This window comes from Debaryomyces fabryi, assembly GCF_001447935.2.
Source record: "Debaryomyces fabryi strain CBS 789 chromosome Unknown contig00163, whole genome shotgun sequence".
Lineage (NCBI taxonomy): Eukaryota > Fungi > Ascomycota > Pichiomycetes > Serinales > Debaryomycetaceae > Debaryomyces > Debaryomyces fabryi.
Window position 1 is genome coordinate 1 of NW_015385589.1, and position 21,698 is coordinate 21,698.

Sequence of the window (21,698 nt, forward strand, 5' to 3'; positions counted from 1 at the left end):
CACCATGACCTGGTTCGGCGATTTTAGAGTGGATACTCTCCAACTCCGATGCGTTCTTATTTTTTTCGTTAAAACTCGAGCTTGAGCTGTGTTCGAACAAGCCATTTTCACCCTGCGGATGGTTAGCTTCTAGCACAACGGGCTTTTCATCACTAGGTTCTGAAGACATATCGTATATTATTATTGAGAAATTCTAAGATAAAAGTCTATTCAATACAGATCGACTCCAAATGCCCCTTATGGTAACATGATATTCTTCTATTATTTATAAAAATCCACTTTTCCATGTTGATCATCTATTTTCCCCATAAGTTTACTTGCTGACCAATTTTGTGTATTTTTCCTCATAAGATATCTCAATTCTTTTAAGGAATAATGTAATGGTTATGAGTGCTATATGCATCTTAGAGAATTAACCTAAAGAAAAAGTCAAGATTTCCAAAACGATACATGTCCGATATCTCCTCATCAATCAGAGCTATAGATAGATATGTGGGACACGTATAGGTGACCTAGCCATGTGATAGCATATTTCAAATGTGTCAGGATTAGTAATAAAGAACTTACTGTTAAATACAATTTGGTTACATTTGGTTTAGAGCTGGCCATAATATTCCTACACATCAGATGAGGTATTATTATTTTACAATAGCTCGTTAAAATTACCCATACATAAGGAACCAATACGGAACGATGGAAGGTGGGTCAATAACAATAATAAATCTTCGAGGCGATGCGTATTTTTAAGACAACCCAGTATATGTTCGGAACGAGAATATTGGACTAGAAACTCTTTGCGGTGCCGCACTAACGTCATAAATGTGGAACTTCAATATGGCGTACTTCATGGAGTACAATGAATGTACTCCAGGTCTGAATGGAAAGGACGGCGCGGATTAAAAAGCAGGAGTACTGCGCGACCGGCAGCCGATCTCCCACCATGCACTATTACAAACTATTTTATGCAGGGTGTATGGATGTAGCATTCCAGAACACCCGTAGGCATGGCTAACATGGAGTACGTAGTTATGTGTAGCATTTGCCTGCAGGTCGAAGTTCGTGTTTGTTTCCCATACAACCCAGCGAATCGAGCTTTCGATAATGTAAAAAGGACAAAGTGCAGAGTTTGGTTGCACTGAGTAGTCTGAAGGTGCTGCGAACGGTTTTGATTGCAGTTGTTTCGATGTGGGTGAATAATTAACGGTACATTTATTTTCTATGCTGGTAGTGGAGAGATGGCAGTTGGAAATGCGAAGATTTCCGAGTTTGGTATCGACTATTTAATTGAAGCGTAAAATAGTAACGAATCGTACTTCTACGAAATCAAATAGATGACCTTCAGATTAACTATTATCCCGAAAATATTAACGGCCATCTACTGCAGTGTTTTGCGAAATGCGAACTTCAATTTAAAATATTATTTTCATTACTCTAGTAATAAGTTTAAACGAGACTAGGATTGATTAAATCTATTAAACAATAATAATTATGTAATATATAGGAAAATATGTGTCAAAAATACTTAAGGGTCTGAGAGTGAATTAACAAAGACTAAGCTATCTCAAGAAATCTCTTAAGTATGAGCCCAATTTATTTGCACCTTCTTCGAAAGCATCTTTTAACACGTCCAAATCTTGGTTGGCGTTTCCGGAAAATCTTGAAGCAAATTCTCTGGCGCTCGATTCTATGTCCGTTAAACCGGCACCTTGGTGGGTATTGTTTTGCGCAGACTCATCTTCACCAAAATACGACGAAGATGAAATGGATTGGGCACCGTTGAAAGATTGAAGTTTGTCTCTGGCTTCAGCGTTGGCAGTTTCGTCAAATCTAGGTCCTCTTCCAAAATATTCATCGGATGAGATACCCTTTTGCGTTCCAAACTTATTGGAAACTTCACCAGTGTATTTGATTGGCTTGAAGTTTTTAGACTTTTCGTTCACTACCTCGTTTGAGCCAGCTGTCATTCCGAATCCTAATTTCTGAAATTTTTGAGTGGTTTCTTTGATCGGAACATTTTTTGCAGGTGATTCATCCAATTCCTCGGTATCTTGTTTTCTGGAACCTAATGATAAGCTTGACTTTTTTGGTTCATTCTTAGATGCATTAGTACTCTCGATATCAGTAGGGTTCTCAGTGGTTGGCTTGTAGCCTAATGCCTTGGCCTCTTCAGCTTCTTGCTTTGCTTTTCTTTCGATTTCTTCAAAATCAATAGCTTCTGTTTCCTTATTGATTCTTTTGTTAGCCAATCTCGAATTTCTTGGTCCGTTACCCTTGGATGACAATATAGATTTTTTTGGTTGATTTGCACCACTTGAATTATTCACCAATCTGGATGTCGTACGCGTAGTTACAGGCTTCTTCACGCTGAGATCATCATTAGATGCATTAGGCGTAATGTTCTTAGAAGATAAAGGTGATGGGGTGGAGTTAATTGGTTTTGTCCAGTTACTGAAGAAATCATCAGTTGAAACGTTGTTGCTTGAATCTGTGAGTAAACCTCCACTCTCTTCGAGGTCATCAATAGTGATTTCATCTGGATGCTTTGCTTCGTCTTGTTGAGCCTTTTGCTTCAATTTTTCCTTATATTTGAGTGCAACTGGCGCAGTGTATTTTGCATTTATATCGACCCCATCTTTATTACCAAGAAATTTGGAACCTCCATTTTTAGTGTAGAACTCTTTAGCAACTTGATTCCCACCAAATTTGAAATGCCTTAATTGAATTCTTTGCCATGAATCCAAATTCGATGACTTAACAAATGAAATATGCACCCCTAAGTTTCTATGCGCAGCAGAACATTCTAAACATAACAAGATACCAAATGGGATCGATGTCCATGTCGGATTTTTATTTGAACAATCAAAACAAACCTGATTAGCTGGTTGTTGTTTCAACTTATTGAAGACCTTAGTGGCCTCTTCCTTAGTAGCCATAGAATCTGACATCGTATCTTTGAATTAACCGTATATACCTTGATTGATTAAGTAACAAGCGATAATGAATCAGTTCTAATATTTCTATCAACGTGTAGATTAGATTTTTTTTATTCAAAAAATTGGTGATATTACACAAAACCACATTTTGTTCGAAGTGTCTTCTGACTCTTATCAATGAGTCTACATAGGAGTAGAATACTAAGCGATAATGACGTAAAATAGATTAGAAAGATCTATGAACTAAATAAAGTAGTTAAATGTGAATAATATGTACAAATTAGAAGCTATAAATAAGATTGTATAAATTAGTGGAATGGTCTTGAACCACCACGAGCAAATTCAATAACCTTCCATCCTTCAGTTACAGTATTGTCGAACTCTTCTGGAATTCTAGTGAAAACCATAGCATAAGTACTTAATTGAATGTGGTCCTCGGTACCAGCAGCAATTTCGCCAGTCTTAGCTTTTCTGTATAAATGGATTTCTTGCGCACGACAACTAACAACTATGACAGGAATATCATTTGGCTGTAAACTCTTACAGGTAACAATATCGACACCTCTGATATCTAAGATCTTACCGTCAGAGAATAATCCTTGTTGTATGAATTGCTTGTTGTTAGCTTGCCACACGTTGAATGGGGCTTCACTGAACCAGTTTTTTAATACCTTTTCGTCGTTCTTAATGTATGAGTCCAACAATTCAGGGACAATATAATTAGTCAATGTCTTGGTGAAATCGGTGACTCTGAATGATGGATCCATTTGTCTGAATTGCTTGATTACCTTGGCTTGCTCGGTTTCGGCAAAGAAGCCAGTTACCTTTTCTATAATTGTTCTGATAAGAGAGATCAATCCATTTTCTGAGTCATCCCATTTTTCTTTTAATATGACAATACCACGTCCGATTGGAGATTTAATCTTGAAGTCTTCCCATTTGTCAGATATAGTAGGACCAGAAGCTTTGTGTTCGGTGGCAACTAAGGCTCCGCCGGCACTTTCATCTTCCTTAACAGGCTTCCAAGCCTTACCACTCTTCAATTTTTCAGCCAATTCTTTCTCTCTTAACTTTTGTCTTTGTTCTTTAGTTAAAAACCCACCGTATGAAGTTGATGAACCGTCATCGATAACATCGGACACATTCTTGTAAACAGTAGTTTTTCTAACTGGATCAAAAGCCTTGTCAGCTACTTCAGCACTGGTTCTAACCGTGGTTCTAACACCTTTACCAACTGGTGATTCCCAGGCCTTGTATGCGGCACCTCCGACCACATCAGCTGTCTTCTTTGCAACTTTACCAGCAGCAGTACTACCTTTCTGAGCCTTATCGAAAGCTTCTTTGGCTTTTCTGAATGCCTCTGAGTCTGCAACCCTTCCAGTCTCGTCTTGTAACGCTTTTATATTCTCCTTCAATTCGTTAGACTTTTTGACTTCAGCCTTGAACGTATCAAAGAAAACTTTTAATGGCGATTGTGGTCTTTCATTATAATGAAACTGAGAGTTGTGGAATAAACGGATCTGGCTAGTAGTGCTTGATTTTAAAATCTGTGTCTGATAATTAGTGGCGTTCTTTATTATATTACTTCTCAACATTTTTTATTATACAAGATTGATGTGCCGTATTTAATAATAATTTTTTAACAAAAAAAAGATGATCTTATGAAAATACACCAATTCTCTAATGCATAAATGAGCTCTTAACTTGGCAATAAGTAGTAATGTTCATATACTATTATGAACTCTATAAGAAATTTTTTTTTCCCGGCTCAACAGTGAAAATTTCACTTTGGTAAAAACACTACTTATGGATATTTTGCAATTTATCAAACCCTATGTACAATATAAAACTATTTATTGGATAGTTTATGGTAATGCTGAGCCAATTTGGCGGCTCCAAACAAAATAAACCCTGCAATAGTTCCAACTTCAATTGCGTTGAGAATTTTTGTTTGTCTCTTTTCAATTTTGACCGCTTTTGAATATGGTATGTCACCTCTAAAAGAAATCATGGTGTACATTGGAATCCACTGAAATAAGCCATTGCCATATCTACCAAGCATATTATCGATCTTCTTTCTAAATAGGTACCATCCATTTGTAACCTTGGATGACATCTCGTGGTAGTTATCTAAAGCCAATTTACTGATGGTTTTTAAGTCTTCGGCTCTAAGCTCCGAGTACTGTTTAAACGACTCGGAGACTTCTCCGTTATTCTTATCTATTAATTCCATTAGAACACGAATATCCTCAAACCCACAATTCATACCCTGACCGTAGAAAGGGACCATCAGATGGGCTGCATCACCTATAATCAAGGCCCTGCCGTTTGGATTATGATAAGGGTAAGCATTGACTTGCATTAATGAACCTCTTGGTTGACTTTCAAAAGCATACTTAAGCTTTTCTTCTCCCATAAGTTCAAATGCATCTGGAAAATTATACTTGAAGAACTCAACAAACTTGTCTGACGAAGTTCCAAAAGACTCGATAACGGACCAAGGACTGAAAAATGTTGATGTAAATGAGCCATCCTCATTAGCTAGGGCTATTAACATAAATTCATGTCTTGGCCAAATATGAAGATGATTCGGGTCTATGTGGAACTTGCTATCTCCTTTCGTATTTGAAGGAATACTAAGCTCCAAATATTGCATGTCGATGTACTCCTGAGAAATATTCATTCTCATCGACTTCTGTAATTGGTATCTAAATTGAGAATGTGCTCCGTCAGCTCCAATAATGTAATCAAATTCGTAGGATTTCATCTTGGATTCAGTAGATTCCGAGTTATCTAAAAAAGTCATTTTTGGTGACTTCTCTTCACTAGATAAGTTATCTAGCCTTATTAATTTATGATTGAAATGAACGTTAATATCAGAATGCCTTATTTCATCTAATAGGCAGTCATTCAAAAATGATCTGTCTATAGAGTTGATGCTCTCCCCAAATAAACCGTATGCCTGGGATTCTTGCTTCTTTCCCGATAAATCATGAATCATTCTACCCGTCATAGGAATAACGTGCTCCAAAACCCTATCGGCCATTTCTGCATCGACATATTTTAATGCCCTGATACCACGATCACTAACTGCCAAATTAATGGATCTAAGATTCTTTTCGTTCGTAACTTCCTTTGGATCAGGACGTAATTCAAACAAAGTCACTGAAAACCCCTTGGCTGCGAAAGCCAAAGCAGCTAAACATCCAACTAAACCAGCACCAACTATGCCAATCCCCTGGTGTTTATTATCTTCTTTTGCTGAAGCCATTTTCTATTATAAATTGATGTTAGTTGCATTGGGTTAAAAGCATATTACTATTAATAAGTTTTTGTATATTCAAGTGAACTATATACAGGAGAATTCACGCCAGAAAATCTACTCTCTACTTAGTTGAATATTTTGCAAGCTTAGCGTTCTTCTCTTCTATTTTCTTCTTCATTGCAGATATCTGTGTTTCCAAGTCAGCATTTCTTGTTGCAAATTCCTTATTGGCCTTTGTTGTATTTTTCACATTTTCCTTCATACTTAAGTGTTCATATTTTTCAACTAACTCGTCTTTTAGAGCCGTCAACTCCGTCTTTTCTTTTTGCTTTTCTTGAAGCTCCTTATAATGTTCGTCTCCTTGATTTAAGATTTCTGAGTGAGTGTTTTTTAGATTTTCTAATTGTTGTCTTAATTCATTTATTTTGATAATCAAGTCATCATTGACTTCTTTTAAATTCGTTAATTCGTTGTTGTTGTTGTTCAACGAATTAGCATGAAGCAAATGGAATTCGTTTTCATACTTTATTATATCGGGTTCATATTTCAATACAGATAAAATTTCAACCCCCTCTTCCAGTCTTGATAAGGCATCAAAAAATTTTGATGAATTTAAAAACTCGTTCAACTCATTACCGTCAAGAGTCGTAATATATGATTCGTTTGCTTTAAATACCGCAACTAATAACCTATGAAGGAAATCGAACCCTTCGATCACAATGAAGTCCAAAAGGGTAAATAATATTCCAGTGTCGAGGATTTGATTATTGAAAAAGCTGAATAAAGTCTTCTTATAAAAGGTAGTTAAATTAATCCCTTGTTTTGTAATATAAACGAATGCTTCTGGACATAAATCCTCTAACGATCTATTAGCTTTATAAAAAAATTCATCTTTGATTAAATTGATAAAAAGCTTGTTAAATTTAAGCAAAAGAAACAAGATTTCTTCGTTTTGCAAATTTGGTATAGCTGCTACTAATTTACTAACGCATATAACGAAGTTGTTAGGCGGCAAGTTTTTATTACTTTCAAATCCGTTACTGGCAGTTTCATTATTGATCGCTTCTAATTTGGCGGCTCTTGGGGTTATAACTTCATTAGTATAATAATTGAAAATGGTTAAAACCTCTTTCAAGTTGCTATCAATTGCCAAGCTATCGATATATACTTGCTGGCTTTTGGTCGTTTGGGAATTATTTGCTTTTTTCAATAATGTGTTGTAGGTCTCTTTATTTAACTTATATCTCACCTGTAACGTTTTGAGATACACCAATGATCTTATATTATCTGGAATACCTTTTATAATATGTCTTTCTAACTCTTCGATTCTTTTATCTCTTATCAACTGGTTGCTATAGTCTTCAATATAGGCATACCAGAAATCCATGTCTTCTTCCGAATTATCATCAGATTTGTTCAGTTTGAGTGTGTCTAATTTACTTTTCACGTTATCTTGACCAACTGCAGTAATAGTAAATAAATCTGAAGCCTCGTTCATCACAGGCGATGAATATGTTTCCAATTGTCGGATAATTGTGATAGTTGATAAACCATCATTCAAAGTATACGTCAATGGAACCGTCGCTAATGACTTAGAATTTCTTGGAGGAAGAGGCGGAAGTTCCAGCGTTTCATTTAAAACGTTTTCTGATTCTGATTTTCTCTCTGGTAATGGTGGTGGACTAGTACTAGACATTATATTATTAAGTGAATTGTCTGTAATCTAAGCTCTATTATTATTAGAGATTCTATCCAAACCTGATTTTGTATCAAAAATCGGAACACAAAAAGATACGCTAATTATACGCTTATAATTTATTATACAACTAAATCTTTTCATATAGAGGAAAACCATATATATTTGAAGATCATTATGTGAATGCAAATTTCTCTATTCTACTTATGCTTTTCATTATCGAGTTTACGTCTTTTCAACGTAGAACTTCTACCAAATAACGTTGTTTTAGATGTAGGTGTGGTAGGTGAACCCATACTATACGTAGATATTTCCAGATTTGGTGTTTGGCTTCGTTGTATTTTTGATTGCTTTTGTTCATCATTTGGGCTCTGACTACTACCGGTGTATAATTCTATATCTGCTTCTCTCGAGGGACTAGAAGTTTTAAGATTCAGTGCATTAAAATCCGAAGGAGATGACATCTCTATTGAATCTCTGTTATTTGTTATAGATTCCTTAAAGTCTATGATTGCTTGATTTTTTGGTAGGGCTGTAATTGAACTTTTTCTGCTTTTCCTATTTGGAGTCTCATTATACTTGTTGCTATCAGATGTATTTGATAAAGATAATCCATTGACACTTTGATTTAATTCCTCGTTGTCACTACAATGCATGATCACTAGTTCTTCATCTTTGGGTCGCATAGCTTTCTCATGCTCTTTCTCTTTCATATCGTTGGAGTCCCCAACAAAACTAGTGATGAATCGCGTGATTAAGTCTTTATCTTGTTTGTCATCCAATTCATTGATTTCGTCTCTGAGTTGAAAAACCCTTTGTAATTGTGAATCGGTAATGTTTTCATCATTCGAAAAATAATCATTAAGTACCTCTTGGAATGTACGAGATAAATCAAGGCCAGATAGGGAGTCCCTCAACATTTCATTTTCTACCCTTATAGGAGGCTGTTGCTTTTTAACTGTGGGAACCTTGGAAGTAGCATATTTTACATCTTGGGCACTATTTCCAGCATATTTATCTTTTGCTTTGGGGTCTAATGTCCGAATTCCTTGAAATTCATCTTGCTCGGAATAAGAATTTTTTGATGCTTTCTTTGTCTCCAATTTGTCGTTCAGTTCCTCTTCATCTAATTTGGGCAGCTTTGTGGATCTGTTACTCACAACAGGGGTGTATTCTAAGACTTCTATATCGTCATCTGCATAGCAAGAATTCTTATCCTCAGCAACATCAGTTTGTTCGATGATTTGTTTTTTCTTCAAATTCAATAATATATTCCTCAATTCTCTACGCATGCCATTTCTTTCTTCTGCAATAAAAAGTAGTCTAGACGCACTTCTCAGATGAGAGCTCCTCCAAATCCTTTCACATTCCTCAGAGTTATTTAACCATTTTCTAACATTATAAATAACATGTATACCGCAATCATTAAAGTTATTCTGCTTCGGAACTTTTGCAGAATGCATGCGTATCTCATTTTTCTCGATATCTACATCATATTTATCTTTGCAATAGTCAATAATAAACTTTTTTAAAGGAAAGTGAATGTTAGTGTGCTTTTGACGTAAAGAATCAAAAATGAAAATCTCTGGTTGATACGGCTTTTTCATCTTTGCAGAAGCTTCAGGCGACAGTGCAACAGACGCTGAAGTAGATTCCAGAGTACTATTATCACCATCTAATTCTTCATAATTTGATTCGTTCATATCTCCAGCACGGTTCAAAGATGCTAATTTCTCTTTTCTTTTTAATGCAGATTCCAACAATTGCGGTAATCCTTTGATTACACAGCAATACCAGTGCAAGTTTTCATTAATCGGTATTATAATATTAGGGTAGCTCATGAGATCTAATTTGTTGAGCCATCTTTTGATATTACCGTAATAATCTATATTATCATCAAATTCATCTCCAGACATTAATTTTGTAAAGAAAAATGAATTAAATGCATATATATCCGATTGTTTAAATAGATGCTTCTGATAAACCGCCTTGTCCATTTCATATTTTATAAAAAAATCTATCAAAGAGTCGTTGATCCAATCGTTATCATATAATGTTTTAAAGTCTGAATATGTTATGCTGAACACTTTCTTATCTGTAAATATATATTTGAGTTCAACTTCAAAGAGTTTTGGTACTGCATTGGGTTTGACCAAGTCCTCGTCATATATGCTATGTGATTTTGTAGTTATACCATTTTCATTCAGTAGAGGCGAGTACCCACTAATACGACTCGAAGACCTTGTCCTTCCATACATTGCATCTGGTGATAACACTGGTAGTCTATCTGATGTGGCTTTATCGTTTGATGATGGGCTTTTTCCCAATAGGTCTGCTCTCTTTCGTTTTATGATACTAATTTTTTCTAGTAATAAGTCATTCACAACTCTTGTAGGAGTATTAACATTCCACTGCTTATTCTTCAAAAAGTAAGAAACGATATTGCTATCGTCCTCGGTGTACTTCAAATAAATATAGCCCGAATTATTGGTTAGCTCAATTAATATGGCTCTTTTGTTTATGCTAAAATTTATGCTCTTGAATTCATGATTCCTTGATATTACTGCTATTAGTCTCTGCTTTTGAGTGAAAAGTAAGAAGTCATCGTTGATTGAAATTCTAAAGGTCAACTCTCCCGGCCTGCCCTGCTGTACCGATTCTCCATTGATCAGCATTGATCTGACCACTAACATCTCACCCAGGTTCTCATCTAAGTCTCCATTGAAGGTGAATGTATCCTTACCCAATAAACTTTTAACGCTTATCAATTCTTCTCCATCTTTACCACCATTATCAGAATCGTCCGACTCAACTACTGGATCATGCAATGTATTCTCAACGCTTTTTCTAAGATTTCTGGAATTATCCACCAGCCCACCAAATATATCCCTCAATTGATTTCGAACTGAGAATTTAGACCCGGTTGGAGGACTCACTGATCTTTGGCTACTATTTCCACTTTTCAAGTTATTCACAGGATGAACTGATCCTCCGATTCCTCGTTTATCTAGCGAGTTAAACTTTTTATTAAATCGATGCCCTCCGCTCATAGCGATCCTCTAGGGTATCCTGATTTATCTCTAGTCTAACTTCTATTTCGATGAGCCTAAAACTATGAATCTACTCTCCAAAAAAATGCAATCTTTTAAATGATGATCGTGAATAACTTTCAGAATCGCGGGAGGTCTTCGCTTCGTTACCCTTTTGACTCACATTTTGAATACATCCATTTCTATAGCTACACGCTCTAAAGAAGTACTACGAGAGTATTGAGACAATTGGTGATGGTCTTATCTTCATCTACTCTATTTCGAATTTAAGTAATCTCATCATATAGTCTTAAACACTTTCTTGAACACGCATACGACATCTGGGTCAGATAGCTCAAAAAATGCCAGAGAAGTTGGTGTGATATTCCTCTAAAGCCTTTACAACTAACCAGTATCATCTTCTATTCTTTACTCTTTCATGGGCGTTTCAAGGTATGATATCTATAGCCACTAACAATATATTATATGACTGCATATAGCTGTTTGATCAAAAAGTTATATTAGTATACGAAAGGAAGATATACACCGATCGATACTCAGTTCCCCTAATACACATGTTTAGAGCCATAACCAGAATAAGCAGTCCCTTCATTGCCCTTGGAGTAGGATTTGCCGCATTTCCTAAGGATTGGAGAAAAGGGAATTTCACCAGTGATCGTAAATTGACCAGTTTTAATCAATCTGTGATAGAACAAATCCAAAATACTAATGAATACAAGAAACTACAAGAAGATGAATCCGTTACTATGCATTACTCCAGTCAGACCTTCCCCAGTCAGCATCACAAAAATAGTGTAGGGTCAGGAATACTTTTTGGCCCCAACCTTATGGAGATCGATCCTATCATCTTTCTCAACCGTGACCAAGGGGAATTGACAGGCTTCTACCACTTGGGTCGTAATCTCATCAGTCAGGACGGACAAATTCACAACGGTGTCGTATCTACAATTTTGGACGAAGGATTGTGTTCGTGCGGATTTCCGTTATTGCCCTCTAAGAAGGGGGTCACAGCCAAGTTGTCCATAGACTTCAAGAATCAAATTCCTCCTGGAAGTACCGTCATATTGAGAGCAAGAGTTAAAGAGGCTAAGGGAAGAAAGGTGGTTATTCACGGTGATTTGGAAACTTATCCCTTGCAGGAAGGTGAACAGCCTTTGAAAATTGCCGAATCCCGTTGTATCTTGGTGGAACCAAAATGGTTCAGGTATTTTTCGTGGCTCCAAGTGTTCTAATCTGAACCAAACATCATCATATAGGCTATATTTACATACTATGCACGCGACTCGCTTACCGTTTTTCGTTATATAGACCCAAATGACGACTATTTGCATATGTTATTTCTCACTCGAGATTTTTGATTGCTAATATAGTGACCTAAATAGGTATTATTGCTATCGAAACATTTTCTAGTCCATAATGATAGCAACCATTCCATAAGTTGTTATTGTTTCGTCTGATTTAGAAAGCTGTGGAAGTATATTACTCTACAAGCTCTCTCTGTACAGTATGCCCCTTTCAATAAACCATGACGGCTGGTATCAAATGGACCTATTCTCAAAACTATTTAAGTGGCTCCAAATAACTACTCTTGCAACTTTTATTTCTTTATTAATTAATTAATTAAAAACATAAAATAAATTAACAATGTCAGACACCGGCCGTAAAGATATTTCCGATAAAATTGAATCAGCTGTTAAGCCAGATTCCCAAAAGTCCACTCTTGACAAGGGTAAGGACACTGTTACTGACAAGCTTGATAACTTCGTTGGTGACAACACCCGTAGTGGTGACAAGTCATTCGTTCAACAAGCTTCTGACGCCATTTTCGGTGACAAGAAATAAGCAACTTAATATTGATATTAGTTGTTAGTATATATATTGGCTAGTTGCTATTTTAGAACTGGTATTTTTTAGAAATAGTCTCGAACTCAATATATGATTTGTTGTACTTAATATTTTCCATGTAGTGTATTATGGTTTCAGCTCTTCTGAGGCATACTTCGATTGCAGATTGTTTTCATTCTATATGGATACAAAATGCAATTAGTTACGACGATGTTGTGGCTTTCTATTCGTATCTGAATAGATACGCGTTCGCGTAAACGAATTTTGAAAATAAATATACAAAGTTGTTTTAGTAATATAATATCAACCTTACAAGACAAGATGACAGTTTCTTCTAACGCAGCAGAGCAAGCTTACTTGGATTTGTGTGAACGTATCATAAATGAAGGAGAACACCGCCCAGATAGAACTGGAACCGGTACTAAATCGCTCTTTGCTCCTCCACAATTGAGATTCAATCTTTCAGACGACACATTCCCTTTGCTTACTACAAAGAAGGTTTTCTCGAGAGCTATCATTCATGAGTTGTTGTGGTTCGTACAAGGATGTACGGACGCTAAAAAATTGTCGGAAAAAGGTGTTAAAATTTGGGAAGGCAATGGATCAAGAGAATACTTGGACTCCATAGGATTGAAAGACCGTCGCGAGGGTGATTTGGGTCCAGTTTATGGGTTCCAATGGAGGCATTTTGGAGCAGAGTATAAAGATTGTGACACAGACTACTCTGGACAAGGGGTTGATCAATTACAAGATGTTATTAAAAAGTTAAAAACAAATCCATACGATAGAAGAATTATCATGTCTGCATGGAATCCGCCAGATTTTGCTAAGATGGCCTTGCCCCCGTGCCATGTATTCTGCCAATTCTACGTCAGTTTCCCGAATGAGACTCCTGACTCTGGCACTATTAAACAACAAAAGACACCAGCGAGACCAAAATTATCGTGTTTACTATACCAACGTTCCTGTGACATGGGGTTAGGTGTCCCATTCAACATTGCTTCATATGCGTTATTAACGAAAATGATAGCACATATTGTAGACATGGATTGTGGCGAGTTTATCCATACATTAGGTGATGCTCATGTGTATTTGGACCATGTTGATGCATTGAAAGAACAATTGGCTAGAACTCCTAAAGAATTCCCTAAGTTAATAATCAAGGAAGAAAGAAAAGACGAAATCAAATCTATTGATGATTTTAAGTTTGAAGATTTTGAAATAGTTGGATACGAACCGTATGGTCCAATTAAAATGAAGATGAGTGTTTAAGAAATGGTCTACATTTAAATTTTTCCTAAAATTATATAATTTTATTAATAACAATATACATAAGTTACTAAATCAACATGCTGTGCCTTCTACTTTCATATGTTCTCCTTTCTCCTTTAGTGGTACTTTGTTTTCGCTTTTTGTATGTTTTTGGAGCTATGTTTACTTCATCAAAATCAAAAATAGACGGATCATTTTTTTCATCTCTCTCTCTCTGTGCTACGTCCATTTTTGACTTAACTACTTTATCATTCTCATCATCTGTAGTCTGAGGTATCTTCGTAATATGTGCCTTATCATTTTTATCTGCAGTAGTCACATTCTTAGAGTTGGTTTTATTATTGTTGATATGAGTAACATTTCCCAAGGGTTGTCGTTTAGATCTCTTAGAAGACTTATCCGAAATATCATTGCTTTTGGATCTCTTTCGTTCAGTTTGCGATTCAGGTTCTTGTTTAATAGGTGAGTCTAAAACAGATACTTTGGCAAGCTCACTAGTAGGCTCTTCTTCATCAGGAACGATGACTGCATCAACAAACTTTTCTGATTGTCTTCTCATTTTCTTCGATAACGAAGGCCATTTATAACTAACGGGCTTCCTGCTACGACTAGGTCTTCTACTTTCCTCCTGTGGCTCCTCTTGATTCTTTTCTTGCTTAATCTGAGGGTCAGCTTTAGAAACAACTGGCTCTTTCTGAGCTGTCTTTTTTGTTTTCTTTGAACTCTTTGAATTCACTGTATTATCCAGGATATCTATTACATCACTTTCTTTATCTTTATCCGTATATACATCAAACATGCGAGACTCGTGTGAATTTACTCTTTTATTGTGTACTGGAATGTTCTGAATGTTCTTGATCGACTCAGGACTTTGTATGCTAGCTTCTTTGGCTTCAGAGTTAGGCATAATTTCCAGTGAAGATTCACTACAAGGTTTTCGAGATTGAACTTCGCTTACTTCACTCACAGAATCATTCTTAAGTAAATCTATATTATCTTCATTTGACACATAGGCATTGGCGTTTTCCTTCTTTTCCACAGAACCTTTAAGAATGACAGACAGTTTGGTCACCTTGTCTGCTGTATGTAAATATAGATGCGATTTAGGTAAAGTAAATGAGCTTTCCTTTAATGGTTGTGATAGTGACCTAGGATTAAATACAAACGGACTAATTCCAGTTCCCGATGCGTCTTCTATGGGTGTCGATGTTGCTGACGGAGCTTCATTAAGTAAGTTTTTAAAAATCCCTAACTGGGGGTTTTCAGCCATTCCCTCATCCATTCTAATCTCTCTAAGCATTTCAAATATCTCACCGAATTTATGTACTAATCCCGTTTCGACAATTTCAAGTTTAGCTTCTAACTGCTTTTTCAATTCTGCATCTTTGAAAGTCCTTCGCTTCCTAAGAAGCATATTCTCGTTTATCAAATCACTCACTTTAGCTTCCATTTCTGATATTCTGAGCATCATTAAAGAGTTATTTTTGGCCAACGATTTATTCTGAAGTGTGTACTTCTTTCTGATCAACTCGATGTTCTTGTGTTGTTCCTGTTTATTTTTCAATCCCTTGTTCTTTATCGGCTCTTGTGTGATTTCATCGTCTAAAAATGATGAGGCAACCGGATCATTATCATCATTTTTATTCTCTTTCTTGGATTGAAACTTCGAGCTAGCTAAATCTGCTAGAGACTGTGAGCTCACAGATGGTCTTGCCATGATTTTCTTAGGTTATAAGTAGCTTCAATAGTCTAAATACATGTACTTTGTTTAGATAGTTTACAAATACTGATTTATAAACATATGTCACGTGAATATCCGCGTCTGTTATTTTGATTCTGTAGAGATGTAGTTTATCATAATCATCATAGAGGATAGCTTTCAACAGATACATAGACATAACAGAAAATGGATCGACGTACGGTATTGAAGTCGACTCACATACAGCAGAAGATTGCAGAAAAAAAAGCAGAGTTGGAGAACTTGAATGAAATCAAAAGATTCACTTCGATTTTAACAAATCAGTTAGATGAACTAGAGAATAAATTGGATTATATGGCAGAAGGCACAGAAAGTGTTGCATTGGTTCTATCTAATTGGCAAAATGTAGTTAAGTCCGTATCTTTAGCATCGCTAGGATTGTTGAAATATAGTGAGAAAGATTATGAGACTGGAGCACCTCTACCTGAATGCCTCGTGCGTATAAAACTAGATAAGGATGACAATGTGAGTGAAAACATTCAAGAGAAGGAAGAGGTAGAAGAAGAGGGCTATATACTGGATCAGCAGGCTGAGGAGAGTGAAAATATAAACGAAGAAGATGATAGGGAAGAAACACCACCATCTTATTCGGATTAATGGAGAGCAGAGCAGTGATTATTTGGCATTATTATTAATTTTACGTAGGGAATTATTAATAAAAATATACATTATTACAGGCATAATTATGCCATATCTATCTATTTAGTATTGGACTTAAATACCTCGGTAGAAGTGTTGTTCTTAACTTCTTGTTTAATGGACATAATCCAGGTTTTCAAATTGTAGTTAGTAACATAGACTTGCAATGTTTCCAAATACTTTGCATTAAGACTTTTAACTAAATTATCTTCTCTGTCATCATCAAGACCTTCCGTGTAATGCAATAATAGTTCATCCAATTCATTCAAGAGCTCGCTTTCTGCTCCAAGATATGAGATCGTTTTGTACAATATGGAGTCATGAATCTTCTGTTTAGTATACTCATCAGTTTTATTCTCTGTCTTTGCTAAAGTTGACCAATCATCAGTCGAAGTAAGCAACCTTAACCAAATCATTTTAGCTTGAAGCCTGTATTCATGTTCGTTAGTAATCAAGGATGCCACTTTCAAGGCATTAGAAAAGCCATTCACAAAGCCAGAATACTGTTTAATCAGAATCAATAAAGTTATTAATTGCTTTGGGTTCAATGGCCTATTTTCCAAAAACTGTTGGAAAAAAGGTTCTATCAAATTCTTCGAAGTAGTATGGTCAAGAGAATCATTTATAAAGTTCTTCAAAACGTAATCCAAATTTAATAAGCCTTTCTGACCGGAAACAAAATTTAACAACTCCAGGTATAGATGCTTTTGAATCCTGATGAGGATTAAATTGTTCTCTGCATCATATAATAGATCTTCTAATCTATTGTTGTCAGTCATTGCATCAGAGTTTTTAGCTGCAATAGCCGATAACTTAGCAAGAGAATATTTCAATTCTATATTCTCTTGTAAATCTTCACTCTTTGAACGTGCTGACTCAATTAGAGTTTCTGCTCCTTGAACAAAATTTTTGTCCAAGAGGCTACGAATCCAAGAAATTTCTGAAGTCTTTTTGTTATTCTTAGCGAAGTATTCTTCGACATAATGATTATAATTCTCAAAACCAACTAAAAGAGATTGGATTTTATCGTTCTTTATGTAGAAATCAAATAAATTGGATGCAAACTCGTATTGAAATTTCTCAAAATAATAAGAATATCTGCTCAACAAATTATCAAACTCCTTGCTGTTCTCTCCATATTTTTCAATAATAGCTGATTTTTCAGCTTCCAAAATTTGAGCTAATGAAGATAAATCATGATACTTTTCAGCTATTGCAATAGCCTCTTTATCCAAACTACGTCTTATTAAAGCTTCAATCCAATCGAATTTCCGTGATTTATACCATCTTATATATTCCTTGAGTTGGTCACTATTTCCTTCTTGTTCTTTCATGAAATTAATAGCACTTGTAACGAAATAATATAGAACTTCACAAGATTGAATCAAAATAGATCGCGTCTGTTGTGTTGAAATATCTTCATGGTCTTTACTGTTATTGCAATATAATTTACTAAAGACTTCTTCGATTCTTAAAAGTAAAGAGGTCTCAAAAATCCATAACTTAAAACTTGGTACCTCGCTTCCAACGATGTAACGGGAATCGTTCTCGTATACTCCATTATACATTGTTTTAACAATTAAGTCCATTATACTTGTTAAAGAGTAGTCAATTTGTATCAATTTCTCGATGAATGTAGTCAAAACCTGATTAATTGATGATAATCCTTGACTAAAAAATTTACGAATAAGATCTTCATCTTTAGAAATTTTCACCGCGTCCACTTCAAGTATAGATTCTTTAAAAACCCCTTTCAATTTTTCTGTAGCACTTCCCTCATTAATAAATATCCATAAACTTAAAGCAACTTCGATTTTCTCCAAATATTCAGTGATTTGTGGACCAATATCACCCCAGAGTGGTAAAAAATTCCTCTTTGTATAATGTATCAAACCGTGATATAGTTTTGATTTCATAGATAAAAAGTCTTTGATAGATGGTAAAAAGACAGGTAAGTACGGAGATGTAGAATCCAAAATTTCATCTAAAACTCTTTTAAGAGCTTCAATAATTATGTCATTTGAATATTCCTCCTTAATATCAAATTCTATAGCCGAAGATTTCGAATAAAATATTGCCTGTTCTATATGTGACTTGGCTATCTGTATTGGATCAACAACATCTTCTTCTTCATCTATTTCCATTTCATTGTTAGATTGTTCCGGAAATCTTTCTACTCGTAATACACCAGAATTATTTGTTAATAATATGACAGCGGGATTGGTATTGCTTGATTTATTTTCGTATCCTTGTCCAATCACTTGGACGCTCGACTTCAACTTCACTATGTCTTCCCATCTAGGTTTATAATATTGAACTGTACCCTGCGATTGGATATACGATGTATTGATATCTGTTAAAATCACTGAACTATCGAATGTAATAAAAGCTGTTTTACCCAGGTCTGGAACATATAATTTTGGTTTATTATTTGAAGAAATAGTCAAATTAGGGTCGTATCTGATCAATTTATGGGAACCATAAAATAATACACCTGTTTCATCAATTTTCATAGTCACTAAGAGAAGATTTTTGCCTTCGTTATCACGATATGCTTCATCAATAAGACATAATCCCAAGTATATATCCTGAAGTTCTTGCGATTCTAATGGCCACAAATCCAAAAATTTGGTGTTTAAGCTGGAACCAGGAAGAAATCCATCAATGCTGTTTTCTAAATAAACCCCGAGGTTTTGTTTTAAGGTCTTCTTCTTTTCGATGTATGGAACTGCATTTGCGGAAAACAAATTATATGAAAAAAGGTTAAATCCACCAACTGAGTCTTGAATAATAATTTCTTGTGTCATACCATGATTTGCAATTTTGCCTGATTTTATACTCACAATTTCATCTTTCAAAGTACCATTGTAATCCATGTGATTATTGAACCCATTAAAGATAGATGAGAGAAATCCCCCAGAATGCGATGGTCCTAAGAGTTCAATATATGATAATTGTGGTTTACTTTTAAAATCTCTCAATGATATTAATATACATCTTTTCCATGATGTAGCAATCACAATACCTGCTGGTTCCACGTTTTCAGCTAAAGTTATGTACTCGCCTTTATTGCTATTTAATGGAATTGTCAACTCCAACAATTTATTGTTAATCAATCCCAATGCTGGTGCATGTTGCACACTTTCGTAAAATTTAACTAGTCCTGATGAAGAATCAATAATTACTAACCCCGGATCTTGACTAGCTCCACTCGAAGGACGAGTTAGTATAGCTAAAGGCAACAACGATTCTGAACTACGATCTAATGGAAATTGAATTGATAAAGGAGTTGTATCTGTAGAACTGTAATTCCAAACGTGAATTGCTTTCTCATTAATAACAAGCGCATAATTAGATGCACTATCAGAATATCCATTTAATATATTATCCGAACTATCAGTTTCTAATACTGCTGGTAGTGCTGGTAGTCTGGAGACACAATACTTTTTATTCTTTGTCAATTCAAACACTGATTTTCCATTCCCTGTTGCTGACTCGTTAGAGCTGGCTATGCCATTATCTGCAATTGGAGAACGGCTCGATTGTCTTGGTTTGAATATAGATCCCTGAGTGAAAGACATTGAAGACTTCCTATACAGTATTATATGCTAATTGCAAGGTCTTAAAGATCAGTTTGTTTTCATTTACTAAGTTTTCAGTATGCGATGAAATTTTTGATTATATAAACAAAGCCGGTATCTTATGTAATACGTCGAACTCTTTTAACTAGTACGTAGAATATTCATTTATTCCATATATATTCCATATAAATAACTCTATGTGGATGATTATGTCTTTGGCAAGCATATGAAGATACACTTCTAACTCATCTGAAGTAATGAACGGTATGTTAACCTAATCACTCTCTTATAATGTACAAATATTATTCAAACTAATAGCTGAGATTAAACCTTTTGTCTCTTAGATTCAGGTTCCTCCTCAGCCGAAAGGAAGTCTTCATCTTCATTGTCGAAGTCATCTTGGTCATATTTGGCTTTCAAACCCTTCATCTTTCTAGTTTGTAATTTGCCTAAATCTTGCTTACCAACGTGAATTTGAGCAACCTTGTCACCCATGAAATCAGTACTAACGTTCTTCTTTTGTTTAGGTTGTAATTGTTTTGGTACAGCGTATGCTTCTTTTTCAACTTCTGGTGGTGGTGTGAGTCTTCTTCCAATCTTGAAATCAAATCTTGGTCCTATTTCATCAATCTCAACCCTTGGAACTTTCTGTCCCGATTTATAAGTCTTCAATTTGTATACACGGAAATGAACCAAAGGTAACGCACTTGAGTTTGGATCTTCAATTTCGCCTGTCGATAACGCAATGATATGTTGTAAACCAGCTACATCTTGTAAATCAGTTTCTTCACCTCTGTAAAAGTCCATAAATAACGACTTGATATGCTGAAACACTGGGTGACTGTCAAATGCAGGTCCATTAAAAACGAACATTGGTTTTAATCCTATAGTGAAAGTTAACTTCTTGAAATCTTGCAATAATTTAGCGTTATTTTGTATAGACAATTCAATCATATCGAACACTTTATGGTTGAAAAATCTAGCAAATGTCAATGTGTTTGGTCTCTTCTTGTTGTTGGATGAGAAAACCATCAACGAGTTGTCATTCTTCTCAGAGAAAAATTCTAATTCAGTGGCATCTTCAAAAGGTCTGATTTCATTCTTCTTTGAGAATTTTTTAACAGCAGGTTTCTTCAACGCCATCAAGTCACACATGGCATCATGCAAAAACTTATTACCAGTAGAACCTGGAACAAACAAAGCAGATTTAGTATTTTCCACTAATTTTGCTTCCTTTTTGGCTAAGGCTCTCTTTGAACGAGCATTCTTTGGTTTACTGTATTATTGTTAGTAAGTTATTCTCTTGTCTATCATTCTTATTATCTGATTATCTTGTCTTATACATACATAGTTCTAATCATTATGGCCAACTTGATAATATATACTCTTATTCAAGAAGTAGGATTCTTATTAAAAAAAAATTCCACTGCTCATCTTAACATTGATCACGTGATATCTTCCCTCATCAGTGCACAAGCACAGAGCTTGATCTGAAATGGTATGAGAAACAACAGTAGGATTCAAACGTTCGTAGAACTAGGATTATCTTTAGATTATGATGAATATGAATGGCTGAAAAAGAACCTATTACTACCAAGCCTACCTATATAAGACTATAAAAAAAAGTATTTAAAAATAAGGTCGTACCCGGATTCGAA

The 21,698-nt window shown here is 35.3% G+C and overlaps 12 protein-coding genes across 12 annotated transcripts; 4 read left to right on the top strand and 8 right to left on the bottom strand.

Moving 5' to 3' along the window:
- Positions 1 to 1,556: 1,556 nt before the first annotated feature.
- Positions 1,557 to 2,945, bottom strand: GLO3 (ADP-ribosylation factor GTPase-activating protein; the record flags this gene model as incomplete). Its single annotated transcript, XM_015613851.1, has 1 exon — positions 1,557 to 2,945. One exon carries the CDS (start codon positions 2,943 to 2,945, stop codon positions 1,557 to 1,559), a length of 1,389 nt encoding a protein of 462 aa, XP_015465310.1.
- A 296-nt stretch (positions 2,946 to 3,241) lies between these two features.
- Positions 3,242 to 4,528, bottom strand: TIM44 (protein translocase subunit; the record flags this gene model as incomplete). The annotated part of the gene is made up of 1 exon (XM_015613852.1): positions 3,242 to 4,528. The coding sequence occupies one exon, from the start codon at positions 4,526 to 4,528 to the stop codon at positions 3,242 to 3,244; it is 1,287 nt and encodes a 428-aa protein (XP_015465311.1).
- A 254-nt stretch (positions 4,529 to 4,782) lies between these two features.
- BNA4 (kynurenine 3-monooxygenase) lies at positions 4,783 to 6,204 on the bottom strand (the record flags this gene model as incomplete). Its single annotated transcript, XM_015613853.1, has 1 exon — positions 4,783 to 6,204. The coding sequence occupies one exon, from the start codon at positions 6,202 to 6,204 to the stop codon at positions 4,783 to 4,785; it is 1,422 nt and encodes a 473-aa protein (XP_015465312.1).
- A 115-nt stretch (positions 6,205 to 6,319) lies between these two features.
- AC631_05025 (uncharacterized protein) lies at positions 6,320 to 7,894 on the bottom strand (the record flags this gene model as incomplete). The annotated part of the gene is made up of 1 exon (XM_015613854.1): positions 6,320 to 7,894. The coding sequence occupies one exon, from the start codon at positions 7,892 to 7,894 to the stop codon at positions 6,320 to 6,322; it is 1,575 nt and encodes a 524-aa protein (XP_015465313.1).
- Positions 7,895 to 8,094: 200 nt separating this feature from the next.
- Positions 8,095 to 10,944, bottom strand: ULP3 (SUMO protease; the record flags this gene model as incomplete). Its single annotated transcript, XM_015613855.1, has 1 exon — positions 8,095 to 10,944. One exon carries the CDS (start codon positions 10,942 to 10,944, stop codon positions 8,095 to 8,097), a length of 2,850 nt encoding a protein of 949 aa, XP_015465314.1.
- Positions 10,945 to 11,498: 554 nt separating this feature from the next.
- On the top strand, positions 11,499 to 12,176 carry AC631_05027 (uncharacterized protein; the record flags this gene model as incomplete). Its single annotated transcript, XM_015613856.1, has 1 exon — positions 11,499 to 12,176. One exon carries the CDS (start codon positions 11,499 to 11,501, stop codon positions 12,174 to 12,176), a length of 678 nt encoding a protein of 225 aa, XP_015465315.1.
- A 412-nt stretch (positions 12,177 to 12,588) lies between these two features.
- WH11 (Wh11p) lies at positions 12,589 to 12,786 on the top strand (the record flags this gene model as incomplete). Its single annotated transcript, XM_015613857.1, has 1 exon — positions 12,589 to 12,786. The coding sequence occupies one exon, from the start codon at positions 12,589 to 12,591 to the stop codon at positions 12,784 to 12,786; it is 198 nt and encodes a 65-aa protein (XP_015465316.1).
- A 324-nt stretch (positions 12,787 to 13,110) lies between these two features.
- Positions 13,111 to 14,061, top strand: CDC21 (thymidylate synthase; the record flags this gene model as incomplete). Its single annotated transcript, XM_015613858.1, has 1 exon — positions 13,111 to 14,061. The coding sequence occupies one exon, from the start codon at positions 13,111 to 13,113 to the stop codon at positions 14,059 to 14,061; it is 951 nt and encodes a 316-aa protein (XP_015465317.1).
- A 67-nt stretch (positions 14,062 to 14,128) lies between these two features.
- Positions 14,129 to 15,778, bottom strand: SGO1 (Sgo1p; the record flags this gene model as incomplete). The annotated part of the gene is made up of 1 exon (XM_015613859.1): positions 14,129 to 15,778. The coding sequence occupies one exon, from the start codon at positions 15,776 to 15,778 to the stop codon at positions 14,129 to 14,131; it is 1,650 nt and encodes a 549-aa protein (XP_015465318.1).
- A 189-nt stretch (positions 15,779 to 15,967) lies between these two features.
- DAD2 (Dad2p) lies at positions 15,968 to 16,417 on the top strand (the record flags this gene model as incomplete). The annotated part of the gene is made up of 1 exon (XM_015613860.1): positions 15,968 to 16,417. One exon carries the CDS (start codon positions 15,968 to 15,970, stop codon positions 16,415 to 16,417), a length of 450 nt encoding a protein of 149 aa, XP_015465319.1.
- A 101-nt stretch (positions 16,418 to 16,518) lies between these two features.
- On the bottom strand, positions 16,519 to 20,040 carry AC631_05032 (uncharacterized protein; the record flags this gene model as incomplete). The annotated part of the gene is made up of 1 exon (XM_015613861.1): positions 16,519 to 20,040. The coding sequence occupies one exon, from the start codon at positions 20,038 to 20,040 to the stop codon at positions 16,519 to 16,521; it is 3,522 nt and encodes a 1,173-aa protein (XP_015465320.1).
- Positions 20,041 to 20,364: 324 nt separating this feature from the next.
- On the bottom strand, positions 20,365 to 21,401 carry RPF2 (rRNA-binding ribosome biosynthesis protein; the record flags this gene model as incomplete). Its single annotated transcript, XM_015613862.1, has 2 exons — positions 20,365 to 21,316; positions 21,388 to 21,401. The coding sequence occupies 2 exons, from the start codon at positions 21,399 to 21,401 to the stop codon at positions 20,365 to 20,367; spliced, it is 966 nt and encodes a 321-aa protein (XP_015465321.1).
- Between the last annotated feature and the right edge of the window lie 297 nt (positions 21,402 to 21,698).